The sequence below is a fragment of the Apodemus sylvaticus genome, chromosome 4 (genome assembly GCF_947179515.1).
Source record: "Apodemus sylvaticus chromosome 4, mApoSyl1.1, whole genome shotgun sequence".
Classification (NCBI taxonomy): Eukaryota; Metazoa; Chordata; class Mammalia; order Rodentia; family Muridae; genus Apodemus; species Apodemus sylvaticus.
Window position 1 is genome coordinate 19,729,423 of NC_067475.1, and position 21,389 is coordinate 19,750,811.

The following is a 21,389-nucleotide window of genomic DNA, read 5'->3' on the forward strand; positions in this document are numbered from 1 at the left end:
AAATTTTAGATCATCAAAATGATTTAAAATTAGTATAATCACTGTGGTTAAGAATCTGTGAGAAAGTGAGCAATATACCTGGGCAGGTATAAACTTTAAGGAAGAAAAACAGAAACAGACAGAACCAAATAGTGATTTTGTGTATCAAAACCAAAGCTTTAGTGATAAAGCGACTTTATCATTGATCACCTGACAAAAGATTGAATGCAACAGAATCAGGAGGGACAAATCTCTCTCCATGGGTGAATAACATGATAGTTGACCTTGTGACAAGGTTGACTATAATGTGTTGGGTTCCAAAGAAAGAAAATGGAAAGGAAGAAGAACATACAGATGGGCAGCTGACTGTACTGAGGAGCCAGCCCACTGTCCTCAGACTAGGGGCCTCCAACCAGTTGAGAAATATGAATTGTTTCTGATTTCTCATTGATACCTTCTTCCTATGTCCACCATTAGAAGAGAAACTATGTGAGATGTAGATATTGGCCAAATTCTACTTGATTTAACACCCCCTGAGTAACTTAAAATATCTTGAGACAAATATGGCAGGTAGACAGGGAACACTGGAGCTTCTCAACTAATAGGTTAACGAATAGGTTGTCTGAAGTCCTTCAGTCTCTTGCTCCTTTGTGTCTTCAATGGAAAGCAATAAAAAAGGGAAGGCTCGAGTTTTGACATGTTAACTTATAAAACAGTCTTTAGATCTGGGGTAGGTCACTCGCCCGGTGTCTCTGTACTGTTGTATAAGTGCTCTGAATTGAGCTTCCTGCTCTGCCTTGATCCTTGCAGCCTCTTCCTAAGAAGCAATAAGCAAACAGTAAAGCTTAACAACAACAACAACAACAAAACTAAGATCAAACTCTGTTCTTTCCTAAACCTCTGTGCCATACTTAAGTCAGTCTATTGTAAGGTAGATAACCCCTGAAAAGCTCTCTGCCATCAGTACATATTGCCTACCACATTCTATCATCCTATCTATTCTTCCTTTTTCTCTAGTTTCAATCACAGCATATTTCACTCTCTGAACTGTTAGTATCTTTAGAATTTCATCCCAAAACAACCTTCTTCCTTAGAGGGAGAAATCTCCTTAGTAATGACATTCACTTCAGTTCTCACCCACACATGGAACAGTGGTGGATATTTTTCTACAAGCAGAGGCTGTATACAGAGCACAGAGGTGACAACAGTGCCACCCAGAGTGTCAAGTGCAGCACACCCCTCCCCCAGTCTGACCTAAAGAGGTGGCTTTGTCCCAATTTGATTGACAGCGAGTGATTGTCCATTCTGCCTTTCAGGAAAGCACTAGGATGTTAAAAATATATTAGAGTAGCTCCTAAGAAAGCTGCTACCTGTAGATGTACTTGCAAATCAGGAAATGGATAGGGACAGTTTTTTAAGAGTCATAGAAAAACTTCCACAGTATCTCTGCAAAAGCAGCAATGCTGAAGATCCTATCTGCAAGCCAATGTGATGCATACTTGATTGATTTTTGTGGGAAGTCACAGAATTCACCTGAGTGCCAAGGACTCAATAGTTTTGTTTCATGAGGATTAGATCAGTGAATGCATACAAAGGTCTGTGTACCTGATAAACCATACCTACTGCTCCCTAAGTGCAGAAGGACTAAAGAAACAAAGGTAAAGACCATGGAAAACAACAATGGGTAAGAGAAGACAGGAATGGAAACACAGACCATGAACCCCATGTAAAAAAAAGCAAAACAATAACAACAACAAAACCCACCAAGATCAAGACACATGATTGTCCAGAGCAGAGGTAGCTAATTAATGTGATCAAGACATGCCTCCATTCTTACTCAATAATTGATTATGTGCATTCTGGGCCAAACATCACTCTAAATCCAAATAGTACAGCATTTATTAAGATAATCTCGTAAAACACATGTTGTTGATACCTCTACCCTGCTCCTGCTGTGCCAGAAAACATTCATGAACCCCAAAAAGACCACCAAGGAGCTGATTCCAAGGCAATCACATAAGGGGCTGTTTATTCAAGGTCCAGCTTGGGCTCCCACCAACTCTGATCCAGCAGGAAGGTGGAGCTCTAAGCCTAGTTTTAGGCAAGTATTTAAAGAGGCAAGAAGGGAGTGTCTAGCTTAATACACATCTGATTGGGGGTGGGGACAGTATGGCCTTTAAAATAATTAGTTGGTGCTGGGAGCCAAACCATAAACTTAACTACTGCTTTTCTTCTCCCAATTGGTGGTTGTGTGAAGTGCCGGGGGCAGGTTTGTTACCTGGGGGAGTAGTTGGTGTAGATTTGTTGGAGAATGACCTGGAAACTGGTGCTAGATGCAGGTTTTGTTGCAGGTGGGGTAGCCTGGAAACTGGTGCTAGGTGACAGTTTGTTAGTTAACTTGAGTTCAGCCTTAAGTCCCATTTTCTAAGATGGAGTCTGAACCCAAAAGATTTGGTCTCTCACACCAAAGTATAGGGGGCTGGGACAACTTGCATAAACATATGTTTGGTAAAAGGTGGTCCCTGGGGCTGACACCCCACAGTCTGGCTCCAGTGTCCCTGCCCTGAGCTATCACATGAGCCTGTTTCTCCCCATGAGCCATCAGACAACGGAAGGGAGATGAGAGCTGAGAAACATCTGAGAGGAAATAGTTCACAAGTACCTGGGCCTTCTGCTCCTGGATCCTCCGCTGCTCTTCCTGTAACTTTGCCCTCTCAGCCTCTATCTGCCTCAGTTGCTCTTGATGCCTTCTCTGCTGCTCTGCTCTCCTTTGCTCTTCCTGGATGTGAAGAGCCTCCAGCCTCCGTGTTTCAGCCAGGGCAGCCTCTGCTCTTGCTTGTTCCTCTGAGGAGAAAGGAACAGGACAAGTCTCTAGGACTCAGTGCTCTCTGCTTGCAAATGCAGGCCCTGCTAGTGTCGGCCTTCCTGTTCATCACGCACGGCCTCCAAGTCCCGCTCACCTTTCCTCTGCCTCTCCTTGGCCGTGAGAGCCTGGTCTGTTTGTAGAATTGTGTTGCTCACTGGTTCTTTGGCATTCAAGTATTCCTGCAGCACTTCCTCAGCCTGGAAACCACAAAACATGCTGTTAGAATCAGGAAATGCTAATTTGCATCCTGGTCAATATCTCTATTTCTTCTCTCACTATCTCTCCTTCCTGGGGGATATTCAGTCAGTGCATGATGGGACTGTCTGTCAATCCTCATGCAAGGGAATGATGCTGACCTGGCCAGTCACAGCACCCAGGAATGCTATAGGTGCCAGTCTTATTTACAAATGATAAAACTTGAAAATTTGGGTGTTTTAAAAAACTAGTATAGATGCTGAAGCAGATATGCTTGCCTCCTCTAAGATGTACATCTCTAAGGGCAAGCTAAAGTTGGGGCATCAGAGCCTTTTGTTTTTGTTTTGTTTTGGCAGCAGGTGGGAGAGCTGCTTGGAAATGAAGCCAGCAATCAGGACAACAAAATATAAAAACAAAGTAGAGGTTTGAAATAAGTAAAAATAAGGGAAATGAATTACATCATTTAAATCCTGGAATGTATCTACACAGGACTAAAAACCTTTTAAGCCAATCATTTTTTTTCTATTTCCTTAAACTGGCTTCACTATTTCCTTAAACTGAGATTCTGTCTTGTGGAGTCCTAAATAGACCCTTAGATGTTCATGAACATCTGTGGCTACAATGGAAGTCTAGTAATCACAGCCATGGGTTGCTTTGATCTACAGCCGTCACTGAAGCACATGATCTCTGCCATAACATCTGTGCCCAGTGCATGTTCAGGCCACAGAAGAGAAACTCATAGGCAGACACAGAGCACGTCATGTCACTTTTACCAGGGATGAAGGATACCTGTGTCCCCTTCCCTGGCCGCTGACGGTACTGTGCCTTTAGCTGTTCCATCCTCTGAAGGAAGAGACTGTGGCCTTCTGGTTTAGCATAGACCCCCTGTGCCACTTCCTGTTCCAGAGGCTTAAAAATACTCTGAAGTAGGGTTGAACAGAGGTCTGCAGAAGCATCCACGTTCTTCTTACAAAGCTCATCCTGCTTTGCACTTAGTAGGCTCTTTACATGGACCAAAACAGAACAGAAATACAAACAAACACAAACATGGAGATGTTAGATACACTTTGCCATTACTTAGAATTGTTTTTTCAAAAGAATCTACATTTTATTTTCTTAGAAACTTAAATATATAAATTTCAGCCTTATCAAAGCTGAAAACTTGTAAGAATTATAATCTGTGAAAAGTTATGTTTATTTCACATTACAGTTTCATTTTTCACAGCAGATTTATGAAGTTGTTTTATTAAGGAAACGTGAGGAAGAACTTGAGCGAGTTAGACACCCTGTCATGTTCTTTTCAATTCCTTCATAGATCGACATTTTCCTACATTTATGCAGGGAGGCTCCCTCATGTCTTCCACCATAACCTCCTCTCACCTTTTCTCCTTCATCCATGGAAACCCTTCTTAATGCCAAAAAGTCACTCTACGTGTGTGTGTGTGTGTGTGTGTGTGTGTGTGTGTGTGTGTGTGTGTGTGTCCCACTGAATTTAGTTGAGGTTACTTGAAACTCTTTTATCAAGAGATTATTTCTAACTTAGAACTCCAACAGGCACCATAATTTAAAATGCAATCAACTGTATAACAACTTTTTTTTCAGATTTTTACCTCAAGGTGACAGTGAAATTGAATCACTCGCTGCCCCTACTTGTTCTGTTAATCCTACGTTCATTATATCTTAGCAGATTTGAAGGCAATTCTATTTACTTGATCAAAAATGTAAATATTTTCTTAATGAAGTTCTTATTAAAGTAAAATCAATTTCATTTTTTTCATTAGGAGAACACAGTATATGTGAGGGGAGGTGTGTGTGTGTGTGTGTGTGTGTGTGTGTGTGTGTGTTCTATGTATGTGTATGTGATTGTCAAGATCCTTAAACTCAGACCAAAGCCACATAAGTGACTGTTGTCTCTTTCCAGTCCAGTGACAACTGATTGTTTTGATAAGTTCTATTATATATCTTGCAGAAGTATCCTTGACTTCTTTGACCATGATGTCTGTTTACACATATAGAAAATAATAACCTCCAATTCTTTCTGGAAACATTGGTCGTCATCCTTGAAAGAATGCTTCCTGAAGATTCCTAGGGCCTCCTGCTCACAGGTCCTGTGCAGGTCCAGCAGCTCCTGGAGAGTCTCTGTGGGCAGCTGCACCCTCTGGCTCATCAGCTGGTCATAGTGAACAATGGCCTTTTGCACTGCTGCTGAGTTCTCTCTCCTGACCAAGGTTACCACTGTGTTCTCCATGGAAGGCAGAGCCCCACTGTTGATGGCATCGACATAAGTCAGCACCAGGCTTTCGAGACCTTCAAAATAGGAAAAGATGTTTGTATCGTGCAGGAGTCTAGGATCTGCATGAATTCATTCTGACAATGCTGACTATGCATTGTCTGAAGTCTTTAAGTATTCTGGACAATTCAAATGGCCCAGAGGAGTTTCTGAAGAACGATGTGATTAAGAAATCAGGTTGTTCTTTCTTTGAGGAAAAAAATATATAAACAACAACAAAAACATAATCTAGTCTTTGTTGAAAGAAGAAAGATAGAAGAATTCACAAGATCTATGTGAATGCCTGCATTTTATCCTCCTCCATAAAGAAATAAGATGATCATATAAAAGCTGTGAATATATATTTGATAAAATGCTTTAGGTCTTTGCTTCTATAAGTTTCCTTTCCCTTTTGTTTCCCTTGGTTTTCTATTTCATTCACATTTCCCCCTTTTTATTTTATTCTATCACAATTAAGGTGGTATGAGTTAATTTCCTCTGTAAATAGGATTCAGTGAACTAGATCTTATTCTTCATAAGAACTGCCTAGATTTTCTTTTCCTTGCCGGTTACTGCATGAGGTAGCACAGATTCCTTTCATGTTATAGGAAACATTTACCGAGTTCTAAATCATGAGGTTTTTAAAATGAGCTACAATAAGGGGTTTGTATGGACATCTTTCAAGATCCTAAACACTATTGGGGTTTCTTCAAGACCTGTACAAAGCAAATTCTGTTTCTGTGGGTAATATATACATCATCACTATAGAACACACACACACACACACACACACACACACACACACATCTTACTTTATCTTATCTTGTGCAAATCAAATACTATGTCACATAATACAAATCCATTATTTGTTGTGTAAATAATGAATTTACAAGCCATGTGAGATAATGAATTTCAAGATTAAAAGCTTCTCTAACTAGGCATCTTTGTTCTTACTAAATTTGATGTAACTCTGAGGTTTTATTGATCTAATACTAGAGGTGTGCTCGATATCTGCTGTAACTTGGTCAACACAGTACATTGAGCTCGTTTGTCAATTCATCAACAAAGATTCTCTGTGTGTCCAGTATTCTTTATGATGAGTTGTAATAAATCTTTCTAAAAGTACTCACGAGGTCCATTGACCTGGATGCCTCCTGGAAGAGTCTTGGTCTTAGAATGGGTGAAGATGTGAGAACAGAATTCTGAAAGGTCCTGCACAAAATCAGGGTTCAGCTCATCATCGCTGAGTGTTTGAAGCTGGGAAAGCTTACTTCCACGAGCAGGAGAGTCAAAAACAAAGCATTTCTTTACAGGGAAGAACTTCTGGATGCACAGGCGGGGTAGATTGAAAGTTTGGGTTCTTTCATCAGTACCTGGAGAAGAAAATACAGGATTTGTCTAGAATATAATTTATAACCACTTTAATCTATTTACTTTAAATAAATGTCATCTCCCCTGATATTGCATAAAGATTGAAAACTAAATAGTGAAGGAAACAATAAGGAGAGAAATTTGTTCGGTAATTTGCGACTAATGGAATTTAATGTTGAACCTATTAGTTCATTCTCAATTAAATAATCACTGTTTATTGTAGACTTACTGGAAAGGGAAATATGGAAAATGATATACTTAGCTACATTATAAAACAAAAATTCCTGGATACTTTTCTTTCTTTTCCCAAATTGAAGCTCTGTTACCTTCCTTCAGCTTCAGTGAATTCTCCAGATATTCATCTGAGGTGATGGCCTGCCCATTGATTTTCAAGCCCAGGAAGAAATCTCTCAGAGTCCACACCAAGTCTGGGTAGAAGCTTATGTCAGCAGTTTCCTCACTTTGATTAGGATCAGGGGAGTTTCTTGTCAGGAGCAGGTCTGTCAGTTCTGTCACATTGCTGAGACCCAATTGAGGAAAGCTGGCAGGAGCAGGGCTGCATCTGACGCTTCCTTGAACCTCTTCCACAGTAACTGAACCAAGAGCTCATTGGTGACACACATGAAGGTCCCTTTCTTTGTTTCTACTCCACATCATGTTTTAGTGTGTGTGTTGAACACATGTGTTTGTGTTTGTGTGTGTGCACTTATGTGTGTGCAGATATATTTATCTGTTGAGGCCACACACTGGTACTGGGTATCTTCTAGTACTCTCCACCTTGTTTTTTGAGACAGTCTCCTCCTGTATTATCTGACTGGCTATATCTAATAAGCTCTGGGAACCCTCCTGTCTGTCCACACCCACACTCAGCCTTGGGGTTATAGGCATACACCGCCATACCTTGCTTTTTGTTTGGATGCCATGGATCTAAACTCATGTCCTCAAATTGTGTGACAAAGACTGAGAATGTCACTGACTGAGCCATCTTCTTAGCACCTGTAATGTAATTGTTGTTGGTCTAGAAGGTTCTACAAGGTCTCATAGGTGCACAGGTGGCATGTTTTCTCTGGCCCAGTGCTGTCCTGGACCACAAAAGGATACTGCAGTAGATCAATAGCCTCCTGGTCAATTTTGTTCATGGTGTTGTATACGAAGGTGCTGCTGAGAAGGATTGCCAGTGCGAAGATCTGAGTATCATTCTTTTTATCAACCTAGAAATGAGAACAAATTTGAAGCATGCCTCAGGGCATTCTCGGTATGTGTCACTACAAATCAGATGTTGATTATGCAAACAGTAAACCAAAAAAACAAAAACATTTACAGGTATGCATTTTGCATGCTTTTCTCACTGGTAATTTTATATTGATCTGGTCACTGCAAACTCGCTATACTTTCTTGTAATGATTCTTCGGTAGTTGCAAAATGAATACAGTTAGTGGCTAACTGTTTATACTTAATACTTAAAATACCTAAAACTGAAGTTTTACAGGGGCAAAACAGAAATTATATGCATGACATGTATATATGTGTGTATATATATATATATATATTTATGTATACATGTATCTATGTATGTATGTATATAAGTATGTATGTACGTATGTATGTATTCTTGTGTGTATGTATTATATATTATGCATATATGTATAAATGTATGTATATTCCCCAATCACAATGACCATTCAAGAGAATGATCTAGCTATGTCTAAGAACCAGCACACAGTGGTTCAAACAAGGTACACCTTCCCAAACCCAAGGAGGACTCTGCATTGAAGTTGAAGTCAGTGGTGACAGGAACATTTAGGAAAAAGTCCAGTGCTGTGTCTGTGGTGAGGGGTGTATTCAATGCTTACCAGAGCACAATGAGAGAATGCCCATGTGTCCACTGTTTGCATAGTGAATCACAAAAGACAAATAGAAAAACATTTGGGGAGACTTTCTCCTTTTACCAAAATCACGGAGCTACAGGTATTATAAGCATGATTTAAGCAACTTGATCTAAGCAGTCGCCAACTATTAGCCCATATTCTCTGCAGAGCTGGGTTTGTAACAATGGCTTTAATCCCACTATGTATAGCCTTGGAAGTACTTAGTACCCCCCGTGCTGATTCTGCCTTGTGAAGGTATATTTTTAGCCATTGCATCCTAGCTCTGACTATATAAAGGTGGGAGAAAAGTACATGGAGTTGGGACTTAGCCTAGTCTCCACCCCACAGTTACCTGGCAACAGCCAGGTGTGCCTGACTCACTATAAAAGAGGATGCTTGCCCCCTCCTCTCTCTCTTGCTCTTTTGATCCTGCTCCTTACCACGTCTCTCCCCATTCCTTTCCCCCCTCTCTCCATGTGCTCATGTACCAGCCTCTACTCCCCCCTTTCTCTCTACTGCCCTCTCAACTCCTCTCCCCATGTCCTATTCTACACAATGCATCCTGTGTCTGTGCCCTCAGGGGGAAGGGATGCCTCAGTATGGGCCCACAGAGGCACCCTTCCCCCACACCTTACTGCACCTCCACCAAACATATTCCTTCTTTATTTTTATAAAACACAACATGCAGAGGTAAGCTGAAAATACCAATCCAACTGGGGGTAAGAAGGGAAATCCCTGCTCTAAGAGTATTTCACTTCATGAGGAGATAAGTCCCATCCAAACAGGATCCTCCCTCCTTACCTTCTCCATGTCCCCCAGGCCCTCAGTGTCAAGCAGAACCAAAGTGTGGTCTGGCTTCTGGGGGTGGGGCACACACCACATCCAGATCCCCTTGGTGTGAGACTGCACAGTGGAGCCAATGGAAAAGCCTGAAAAGCAAAGCCATCCAGAGTGAGGGAAGAGGGGCCTGGACGTCCTGTATTCCCTTGAGAGTGTAAGCTAAGGTGTAAGGGAGAGAAGATTATGAGACAGTGCAACTGGCCAATGATGGTGGAAACGGACTCAGAGGAATGGGGAAAAGTCCTAACGACTGAATGTTGGGATCTGAGCTGGGAGGTGGTGGCACACGCTTTGCTTTTAATCCCAGCACTTGGGAGGCAGATGCAGGCAGATTTCTGAGTTTGAGGCCAGCCTGGTCTACAGAGTGAGTTCCAGGACAGCCAGGGCGACACAGAGGATGCCTGTTTAAAAAACACAAAACAATGTATATATATATATTTCATGAATTTATTTCACTAATGTCTTACTTTGTATAAAGGGAACATATTTTGCCTTTCTTTTCCAGAACCATATTGAGGAACAAACAGATGCTGAGTCAGAGAGAGAGAGAGAGAGAGAGAGAGAGAGAGAGAGAGAGAGAGAGAGAGAGAGAGAGTTCCTCTACAGCTGATGCAAACAGCAGCTGTGCTACAAACACAAGCTTTCAGTATCCAGCAGGGTCCCCAACTTCCTCTCCACATACCCTGGGCAGGATGAGCTCAGTGTGGGTGGCTAGAGAGGACTCAGGAAGCAGTGTTGGGCCTCACCTCTCTCCTTCCCAGCCAGCTTGTTCATCAGGTAGGATTTGCCTGTGCGGTAAAGGCCCACAATGGCCACCACCACCACTGGCTGTGTGATGGCTGACAGGATCCTCAGGGCTTCCTGGTTAATCACCAGGTGTTCCTCCGTGTTCCCAATGAGACACATGGGTTCTGACATGTGAATCTCCGGGGCCATGTCTGTGATGGCACTTCTCTGCAGGGGAAGAAACGGGATGACCTGAAATTTCTAAAGTTCAAGGAGAGACATTTTGCCCACTGAACCCTAGAACAAATGACTGGTTGGGATTTCCTGAGTTTCTGAGAAATTGAAAAATAAAAAAAAATGCATCACAGATGAAGCTACATCAAAGCATGAACATAGGAAGTGCCTAGTGAAAGCCCTTGCCAGAGAGTAACCATGAACTGAGAATCTCAGAAGCCAAGTGCTTGTCTATTTCAGACCCTTCTTGGTGTGATATTGCTACCCTGTGTCAGTAGAATTCTACTTGCCTTATTTGTACACAGCACGAGTGAGCATGGTTTTTGCAGAGTATATTGATATGGGAAGCTGGAAGCTGTGATCTACAATTGGCTAGAACAAGAAAGGTACCAGCCACAGGAAAGGTAGAGTTTTATAGACCTTGTGTTTTGGATGATGTCAGTAATGGAGCAAGAAACTAATTTTAGTGGGTTCTCAGCCTTTATGAAGAACATTAGTATGGTATTTCTCTAGCATTCACAATATTTACACACTGGGACCAAATGGTATCTGGATGGAATCCTTAATGTTTTTATCAGAGCCAAGTCTCTGATGTCACCACACAGTGAATGTTCCCCAGTCACATTCTTAAATTCATTATTCTGCCTTGTGTGGCTCATCCTGTGACTCAGGAATATATTCTCTCCATCAGAGTCTCACAACTTTTAGGGGGCTGGAGAGATGCCTCAGCTCTTAAGAGCACCCATACTCTCCCATAGGAGCCAGGTTTGATTCCAAAATTCCACATGTTGGCTTACAACTGTCTAACTCCACTTCCAAGGGATCCCACGCCCTCTTGGATCTCCTGTGAGCACCAGTCACAACATCTGTCACATAGACAAACAAACATGCAAACACCCATACACATAAAACTAAATAAAAATCCAGTTTTTATTTGTAGGTTCCACTTAATATTGATTTCCAGTCTCATCCTTGCAACTGAATAGAATTAGGATGTCACTCAAGTCTTTTCCTACAAGTCTGCTTCCTACAAGCCAGACGCAGTATGCATTTATATCAGTAGAGGGTTGGGCTGAAGATATTGTCTCAGCAATTTAGAGCACTGAGGCTCTTGGAGACCTGGGTTTTGTTCCTTTAACCCATACCAGGTGGTTCACAACTACCTATAACCCCAGTCCCAGGACACTAAAATACATTCAGACACAGACACACACATAAATAAAATTATAATTTTAAAAGAAAAGAAAAGAAATGAAGAGAAGAGAAGAGAAGAGAAGAGAAGAGAAGAGAAGAGAAGAGAAGAGAAGAGAAGAGAAGAGAAGAGAAGAGAAGAGAAGAGAAGAGAGAAATATTCCCCAAGGAGGATTTGGGGAAGAAGGCCACCAACAAATCTGAAAGTACTGAGGAGCACTGGGGAGGACTTCTGGTTTTTGCTCAGTTTTAGTGTGTTTATTCTTGTCTGCTTTTCTCTTGCTTTGATTGCTTTGTTTGGTCTGTGTTTGAAGAAGGGGAGGGGTCGTCATTTAGCAGCTAAATTGAAATGTTTAACTATGTCAAGCATGAGGCACGGGACATGGCCAGATGCCACGAGCTCCCAGGAGCGATCCCCATAGTCAGGCCATACCATCCAGGTAGGTCATTTTTGACTCATCAGTGTATAAAGGTAGAGAGAATGCTGCAGCAGAGACGGAATCCAACATAAATGCGATTTAAAAATGAGTGACTGCCCAGGAAGAGCAAACATGGAACCTTTAAGAGATGGCAGTACAGCAAAAAGATCTCACTGCTGTGTCAGAAAACCTCTTCCTGGGTACCTTGGGGCTCTCTCTCTCTCTCTCTCTCTCTCTCTCTCTCTCTCTCTCTGTCTCTCTCTCTCCCTCTCTCCCTTTTTCCCTCAGATCTGACTGTGAATATGTTCCAAGCTCCAGTAAGGACAAGCATCAACCCACACATGGAGCCATGCTCTCTAGGATTTACCTCCCAAAAAGGGGGACACAGGTTAGGGCCATCGGAGCATCTGACCTTTTACTGTGTAACTCACACTTTGCTATTCCTCAAGCAGACTGTGTGCTGCCTTGCTTTCCACCATGCTAATAATGGACTAAACCTCTCAACTGTAAGCCAGCATCAATGAAATGGCTTTCTTTATAAGATGTGCTGCGGTCATGGTGTCTCTTCACAGCAACAGAACTATGGTGTACAGTGCCACAAGGAAAGATCCTACGGGTCTGGGGATAAGAATAAAATGAAGCTGCCTTTGTTTGCTGTCAGTGTGCCTTTGTGTGAAAATCCCAGGGAATCTGTGTATCATTCTTACAATGAATTAGTGATTTTCCTAAGGCCATAAGACATAAGGCCAACGTGTTAGTTACTTTTCTCCTTGACTCGACAAATATTTAGCAGAAACAATTTAAGAAAAGAAAGCTTATCTGGTGTCTTTAGATTTTATTGCTTCACTGGGGATATGGGACCTCTCATAGCCAGGCAGGAAACCAGTGGAGCAATAAAGACATCAACCCATCCACAAAACTTTCAACCCAAACTATTCTGTCTAAAAGAAATGCAGGCACTGGGGAGGCACAGAGACTGACGGAATGTTTAACCAATAACTGGCCCAGCTTGAGACCCATCCCATGGACAAGCACCAATCCATGACACTATTAATGACTCTCTGTTATGCTTGCAGACAAGAGCATGTTGTCCTCTGAGAGGCTCCACCAAGCGGCTGATCCAGGCAGATACAGACCCCACAGCCAAACAGTGGATGAAGCTGGGGACTCTTATGGAAGAACAGATGAAGGATTGCTGGCCACAAACAGGATAGGAACTCCACAGGTAGACCAACAGAGTCAACTAACCAGGACCCTTGGGGCTCTCAGAGTCTGAACCAGAAACAAAAGACCTAGGCCTCCCTGCACATATGTAGCACACACGTGTGGGACAAGCACTCTACCAACTGAGATCGGCCCCAGGACCTTCAGCTTACTCTGTGTACACTGATGAGTGACAGGCACAGGGCCCCACACTGGCAAATCATCATCTCCCATCTGCTTCATGCCCATGATGTTGAGGACTCATGAACATCATTTCTCTCCAGTGGTTGCTTTATCTGAAAACACATCTTCATGAAACAATGCTTTTCTGTTCAAAGCTCTGATGGTGTGCTATCTCCTAAAAGAACCCTGAGTATTAAAGACTATCGTGTCTCCCTTTCATATGTATTGGAGGTCATGCACACATGCTGAATGAATCCTCAGGAAGTCTATAAGCTGCCCAGTGGATAAACACCAACTTGCCTGTCTCCCTTTAATAGATCCTACTACAAAACTTCCCTGACAGAACCAACATCCCAAGTCACCTTCTCTAAACCAGTAAATATCTTAATTGGGAAATTCCAACTCTCAATGGCATGTCATTGTGATAGAACGTGCACTCTGGGTGCTGTTTGTCCTCTGGTGGCATCTTAAAAACTATAGGTGTTTCTTTACTTAACACAATTTTACAGTAGGTGTCGAATGAGAAACGTAAGCTCACCTTGAATTCTGTGAGAGACACTGCCTTAATGACCAGCTCTATGTATATTGGGAAAATATTGATGAACATGTTATTTCTTTCCTCCCTGCTCTCACACAGATCTGGATTATTGTCCGAACTAAGAAGCTTCAAATCCACATTAATAAGTAGAACTACACAGCTGCAATTATTCATGTAAATTATCAATGGTTTCCACAGGTAGCCCTGAGAGACCACTAACAATTAGCCTAGACGCAGTGCAACTTAGAAAACTGTCAACCTTAAGATAGCACTCCTGACCAGCACTCCTTCTGGACTCCCTCCAGCTGCAAGGGCGAGCACTCCCCTTGCTTCATGGACCCATCCCCTGCTCAAAGTAACTGTGTTTGCTCAAAATAACCTGTAACCTCCCACTGAGCCATGAATTGCCACTGATCTCCCCATTCCTTATGACATAACTCACAGCCAAAGCATCCCCTCCCCTTTTTCTTTATGGTCTGTTTCTTTAAAAAACCCCAGCTCGGGGTCGAACTCTATCCATGCTTGGGACAAGGGAGCAGCCCAGTGCACTAGAGAATTAAACTGCATCAAGAACGGTCTCTCCTGATTTGGGGGTGCAAAGTCCTATCCCAAGACTTGAGTGAAGATTTCCCAGGATTCGGGAGTCTTTCAGTCCAAGACACAGGGAAGACAGTAAAAACTGCCTCTGCCCCAGATTTTTTACAAGCTCCAAAAACCTGTCTGAAACCTTTCTTGGATGGACACACTTTGAAAAACAGTTCACAATATATCGAGGGGTTCAGGCTTTACAGCTGTTTTTAACTTTTGAATGGTATGAATAGGACTGACTCCCCTACACAGAGGACTAGAGTACACTGGTACCACCCAGGTGCACCAGAGCTCATGGGGAATTCAATCTGACTCTACAGGGGTTGGCTGTTTTCTGTTTCTTCAACTCCATTCTGAGCACAAGGGGGCGGCAGCGCCTAAGCACTGTGTGGATGAGGGAAGCAGCAAGGGGGAAAGGGTAGCCGGAAGGGATGGGTAGCCCTAGGCTGATGTTCTGGTTGGAACCAGCTCACCACTCCACCCAACCCCCACCAAGCCTGGCTGTGGGATGCCTGAGAGTGGATGCATCTCCCAAACTGAGGAAAAGGCTGTCCACATACCCTGAGGCCACCAAGCCACCTCTGATTAGGGTCGTCCACCTGCCAGTGTCATCTTGCTCCCAGCAAGAGTTTGTGCCCTGGGACTTGGGGACCGCCCTGAAGCTCCTTAGGAGATGTGTACAATGGGCACCAAGTTGCAGGGAACTCACCTGACTGCAGGGGAAGAATCTCTGCTACCCGGACTCAGCACCCTTAGGTTTGCTGCTGCTCCTGATTCCTCCTGAAAACTCTATTCTTCAACCTCAGAGTCAAATCGGATATTGGATGCTTTTAGTTGTGGGGATAGGAAACTGAAATTGAAACTGCAGAGGCTTATGCTGACTTCCTGAGAAGCTTTTGCACCCTTTCCAGGAAAGAAAACAATGGAATCTGCAGAACAAGAGGAAAATCCATAGGCTTCCCTGCCAAATGGTGAGGTGAAAACAACTCCCTGATTCTCTAACTACTAACTTTTCATTGGACAGAATGGTGAAACAGGAATTTGCCAGCTCCTGCCACCATGAGCCAATGGCTTATTCCAAGAGGTTGATGTAAACAAAACATTTTTAACTTAAACATTTGCAACCCGTGCATGATATTAATACTGTACATATTAAGAAGGTAATAGGATGTTTCCGTGCATTGTATACATCATGTGATGTCCGGTGCAGATTGGGTTAACACAGCTACCTCTTCAAACAGTAACATTTCTTTTTGAGATGTGTGCCACAGTCGCCCTCATTTACCTCACTAAGGAGCCACAGAGCATCAGACCTCTGGCTTCTCTCTATTTTATATCCCCACAGATCATCTTGCTGTGCTTCGTACTATATGGAGTTTTTAAACGGCAAAACCAAAGTGGAATACAACAGATGTTTGGGGGTGGGGGGGGGAAGGAGGGAAGCTTTGTCTTTAGTGACTTTGTCCAGTGACTTTGTCTTAAGTGACTTATGCCTGCTGACATAAAACAAACTAAGCTGTCATCTTTGGTTGGTTATGCATCTTGGTGACTTTTTTTTTTTGGTTTTGTTGTTGTTGTTGTTGTTGTTGTTGTTTGTTTGAGACAGGATTTCTCTGTATAGCCCTCGCTGTCCTGAAGTCACTCCATAGACAAGACAGGCCTCAAACACATAAATCCACCTGCCTCTGCCTCCCAAGTATTGGGATTAAAGGAATGCCTCACCACTGCCTAGCTTCTTTAATTCTCAAGTTTTCAAGTCAGGTTGATTCTGTGACTGGGATGTAACCTCATGTTGTGTTAGGGAGCATCTACACATAGATTAGACTAGTAAAGTATGCATGATTGATGCATTCTTAAAGGCCCCCTTGGCATCCTCTTACTGAGCTAGGGTAGGCATGGGCTTGGTCAGGACTGAGAACTACCACTTAGTGTGTCTTAATGTTAACCTTTAGGTGGGAACATCAACTTGACTCCTATCTGTCAGATAAATTGAAGAAAAGTTCTCCCATAGAACTAAGGTAAATGTGAAATCTGTGGAATAGTAGTTGTCAGACTCAAGACTAGGGCATGAATGCACTTCATTACAGTAACGCAGAATGAATTAGGCATGCCTGGGGTCGGGGCACAGGTAGACACACAAGTTTTACAGCTTTCACAATCTTCTCTTTTATGTTGCTTTTTAGAAGATAAAATGGATCTATTTCTATCACCTGGTGTGATACTTTATATATGCTCAGCCCAGGGAGTGACACACTATTAGAAGGTGTGGCCCTAATCAAATAGATGTGGCCTTTTTGTAGTGGGCATGGCACTGTGGGTATGGGCTTGAAGACCCTCATCCTAGCTGTCTGGAAGTGAGTATTCTGCTAGCAGCCTTTAGATTTAGATGTAGAACTCAGCTCCTCCTGCACCATGCCTGCCTGGATGCTGCCATGTTCCCACCTTGATGATAATCTGAATGTGTAAGCCAGCGCCAATTAAATGTTGTCCTTATAAGAGTTGCCTTAGTCATGGTGCCTGTTCACCGCAGTCAAACCCCTAACTAAGACACCTGTAGTACAATGACATCTCCCTGAAATCACCAGCAATAATGACCCAACATGTGGGAAATGCTGTAATAATATGAGTTCAAGGACTTGAGCAGAATCTAGATGGATCTGAGACTCTAATGAGCCATATGCCTTTGGGTTTGCCTCTGGACACATTCTTTTGGGTAATTCCACACTTCCCATTGGGCACTGTAGGGCACTGCCCAGGCCTCAGCCGGACTTGACTGTGAGCTCCAGCATCTTCTCTTGCTCTTAAGTGGTTCTCTTTTTCACCCACCTCTATGTTCTCCTTCATTTGGTCAATACTCACCTTGAATCATTGCCTTTTTAGTGGCCATGGCTTATGACTGTCTCTCTACTGTTCTTAGCTATTTCTTAGAGTGTCTCCCTCATGACCCACTCGGTGCTGTGCAGAGTCTGTAGAGAAAGGAGAAGACAGCAGACTGCATGGGCTATTTTCTCCTGAGCCATCAAGAGCTGATTTTAGAATGTGGTGGGAAAGGCCCTGCTCAGCTGGCCACCAACCACAGTCACACTTGTCATTGTCCAGACTCAGCAGGATGTGCCTTCCACAGAAAGGAGCTCCACCCATTAACTTGTAAAGCTTGTCATTCTCACCAGTGACAACTCTAGCTGAAGGATGGATTTCCACATCACTGCCTTACTATCCAGAAATTGCCCAGAGAAACACCATCACCCAAAGAAGCACAAGGAACATAGCAGACACAATGTCAGCCTTTTTCTGAATATATCGTGATTCTAAACAGTCATATACTGGACACAGGAAAGTTTGAGCCCTTTCTTTTTCTGTTTTTTATTAGTTAATTTATTTATTCATCCCGGTCATGGCCCCTCCTCTCCTCCCAGCTCCACCCTCAGGGAAGAAGAAAGTTCCTTGGGTGCCAGCAGCCTTGAGACATCAAGTCACAGCAGGACCAAGTGTATCCTCTCCCACTGAGCCACCACCAGGCAGCCCAATAGGAAAGAAAACTCAATAGCAGACAACAGAGTCAGAGACAGCCCTATGCTCCAATTGTTAGGAGACACACATGAAGACCACCTGCACAGTCTAGTCCTTTCTTCTTCATTTGCATCTTTCTGCTTTCCTACAGGCTGTGGATAAAGTAAAGTCTGAACTCAGAACAGATGTGAAAATTCCCCACAGTAGCTTTCCTCTCAGCTCTTTAGATGATTCCTACCCAGTAATGCATTCACCACTCAGATCAAGTTCCAGACAACCAGATCTCTGTAAATGTCCATTTTCATATATCTGCACATTATTTCCTTGTGCCTAGACGTCTGTTCATCCTTTAGCCCTTAGCACACATGCTTCATCTCAATCCCTGTTTTCCTTTCCTGAAAGCTCTCTTGACCTTGGCCGATGAGATTTGAATTCCTATGGCACGCACTGAATTGTACTATTGACTCTGCTGCCAAATGTTCATAGTGTGATTTATTCAAACATTGTGTGTTGAGTACTTGTTAAATATTTGTTGAGTAGCTGATAAAATATTTAATATCTCAGAAGTATATCTGATTATGTTTTTGTTTTTGTTTTTTGTTTTGCAGTATCAAGAATGAAAAGACTTTGAGTAATGTGAAAAATAGGGGCAGTGTTTTGAAAGAAAAAAAAGTCAGAAGGAAAACAAAAGCTATTGAAAACAATACAGAAGTGTGTTCTAAATATATGCAAAACCTGGCCTAAGCATCTCTCTCTCTGCACAATTCCTTTACATTAACCTCAGAACTTGAGGTTTGTTTTTTCTTAACTTCTTCTCAGCACATATATCATGTAGTCCAAACCCTATAATCCATCTCTGAGATATATACCCTATGTTCATATATGCATTTCTTCACAGATAGATAAGTGAATGGGTAAATGAAGTTGATCTCCACTCTAGGTGCCTTCAGTTATCCGTGCTGATAAATAAAATATTAGTTTTATAATATTAAAATAACACATTACATAAGACTATAGAATAAAGATTATCGTAGGAAGCAGTTAAAAGAGGAACTGGATAGTTTTACTGAAAGGCTACATCTAAGATTTTTTTGCCTAATTTAGTGCCTGGATGTCATTTGTTTGAAGTATGAGACCCTCCAATAGTAAAATATGCTGCATGAAATAATCTAAGTCTCATTCAAGTTCACTGTCATTTTGTATTTACACAACTTCCAGTGTGATTGTTGGCATTGTGTCTAGGCTCCACTCCACAGTTACCTGGCAACAGCCATGTATGTCTGACTCACTATACAGGTGGCTGTTTGTCTCCCCCCTCATTCTCTTGCCCTCTTCTCCTCTTGCCCTTGCTCCCTTATCCTCTTTCCCCTTTCTCCCCATTCCCCTCCCCCTCTGTCTCCACATGCTCACTGTTAGCCTCTAATGCTCTCTCCATGTCTCTCTCTGTCTCTTTGTCTCTTTCTTCCTCCTTCTCTCCCTCTCTCCCTCTGTACTTTCCTCTCTCCCTCCTTCTCTTGATCCCTCTGCTTTTCTCTGTCTCTAATCCTCAGCTCCCCTCCCCATGCTGGGACCTCAGAGAGGAGAAGGTGTACAGAGCCATATTGGGGCAGTCTTGCACTTGGTCAGAGTTTGACTTTGGTCAAGGTTAACTTCTCCCAGTTAGCCAGGATCCTTCTCCACCCAGGGTGGAGCGCTCGAAGTAAAGGTTAAGTTCATTGTTCCTCCAGGTCTAGGAATTCCTGAATTAAGCAGGTGACCCACCCAGCTGCCGGAGCAGTCAAGATGAGGACCTCCAAGAGAAGCTAGACAACTTCCACCGGAACTCAGCCTGGAGTCTGGGGGAAGGGTTGCCCAAACTGTTAAAAGGTCTGGCGCCATTAAAATTTCCGGCTTTGATCAGTGAACATTGTCTTAGCCGCACTTCTTTTCGCCCCTCTTCCCTATAACCCCAAAATTCTCTCAACAGGTAACCCGGTTTACATGTGGCTGCTGGCAGCTACATAATTGGCGCCTGAACGTGGGAAGACCTGGTACGGGAGAATTTCCTGAGGTAACCCTATCCAGTGAAGCTTCGCAAGAAAGGTGATAAATGGTATCCGCACGGTAAGCAACATAGAGGTCAAAACTAGTGCTAGTGAATTCGTGTCTATTGTTGTGAGTGCAGGAAGGATACGGTTTTTCTAGCAAACTGTGCGGGCTCGGCACAGTGGCTGCTTGGGTTAAAAAGATAGGGAAATATGGGGAAGGAATTTGGTAGGCATTTGCCCAAAGCTCGTAAGAGCTGATTTCGGCGAAAAGAAAGGGGTTTTTAAAAATAGGCATATGTCCACAGCCTCTAAGAGCTGTTTGAAGAGAAAAATGGATGTAATTGCTTAATAAGTGCGCTTAACTTTCTGTGTATCTTTCCGTGTTTGTCCCGGTGCACCCACTGTTTGTCTATGTGTATGTTTATGTCCTCTCTGTGTCTTTGTGTGAATGACTGTTTCATGTTAAAAAGAAAAATTGGTAAGGATTTCATCTGCTGGCAACCTCTTGAGCCAGCCACAGTTTGTGTGGGGATTGATTCAAAGCCACGCTGCAACAGCGCAGCTCACTCAAGAGGCAAGCATGGCTGGGGAAAAAGACGCTCTTAAAAGCCCAGAAACCTCAAGATTTGGGAAGACTTTGGTTTGGCTTGTGAAATTCCTGTAGTCGCTTTATACTTGTTTCTAATTGGTTTTAATGGTATAAGGCTTTACATTTCTTGACTAAAGAGTTATAAATTAATTGGTTATTATGTAAAAGATATAGTGTTCGTAAAAAAAAGGTTAGTTTAAAGCTGGTAGTTTAGGGTAGTCGCCATTTTTAAACAACACGTGGCATGGTTAAAGCTGGTAGTTTAGGGTAGTCGCCATTTTTAAACAACACGTGGCATGGTTAAAGCTGGTAGTTTAGGGTAGTCGCCATTTTTAAACAACACGTGGCATGGTTAAAGCTGGTAGTTTAGGGTAGTCGCCATTTTTAAACAACACGTGGCATGACGCAATCCAGGAAATACAGGCCTTTAAGACGCTCCTAAATTGGCATAGTGTTTCATGTGAATCTTGGCCTGGAGATTGGACTTAATGAAGATTAAGATTTAAAATATTGTCTCTTTAATAAGTTACACTGTTATACACTTGAACATAAGAACTGGCAGACAAACCTTGTGCTGTAAATATGTGTTTGCCATTGATTTTAAAGAAAATAGATTGTTTTAAAATTGGGATTTGCTTCCAAAATTACAATTGTGCTCTAATATTACAAGAAAACATTGAGTTACAATAAAAATCAGTGTGTCATTGGCTACAGATTTCAGTTTACAGGCTCATAATTCTTAACATTTTGTAATTAAGATAATTTTGAGAGTGATGCAGCTATGGGTTTTAGA

The 21,389-nt window shown here is 42.6% G+C and overlaps 1 protein-coding gene across 7 annotated transcripts in view; it reads right to left on the reverse strand.

Annotated features, from left to right (window-relative positions):
- LOC127682627 (guanylate-binding protein 5-like) overlaps window positions 1–21,389 on the reverse strand; it is a 122,876-nt gene that overhangs the window by 36,137 nt on the left and 65,350 nt on the right. For 2 of the 7 annotated variants that reach the window (XM_052179123.1, XM_052179124.1), the window contains exons 2-10: window positions 10,135–10,342; window positions 9,350–9,477; window positions 7,782–7,891; window positions 7,007–7,200; window positions 6,440–6,682; window positions 5,067–5,347; window positions 3,830–4,042; window positions 2,940–3,042; window positions 2,642–2,823 (exon numbers count right to left, since the gene is read on the reverse strand). The exons of 2 other annotated variants lie outside the window; for them this stretch is intronic. In XM_052179123.1, the coding sequence (XP_052035083.1) occupies window positions 2,642–2,823; window positions 2,940–3,042; window positions 3,830–4,042; window positions 5,067–5,347; window positions 6,440–6,682; window positions 7,007–7,200; window positions 7,782–7,891; window positions 9,350–9,477; window positions 10,135–10,324 (1,644 nt within the window). In that variant the 5' untranslated portion in view covers window positions 10,325–10,342. Of the gene's footprint in view, window positions 1–151; window positions 797–2,641; window positions 2,824–2,939; window positions 3,043–3,829; window positions 4,043–5,066; window positions 5,348–6,439; window positions 6,683–7,006; window positions 7,201–7,781; window positions 7,892–9,349; window positions 9,478–10,134; window positions 10,343–15,179; window positions 15,287–21,389 lie in introns of those variants that run through there. 3 more of the 7 variants (XM_052179125.1, XM_052179122.1, XM_052179119.1) reach the window with 3 other exon arrangements.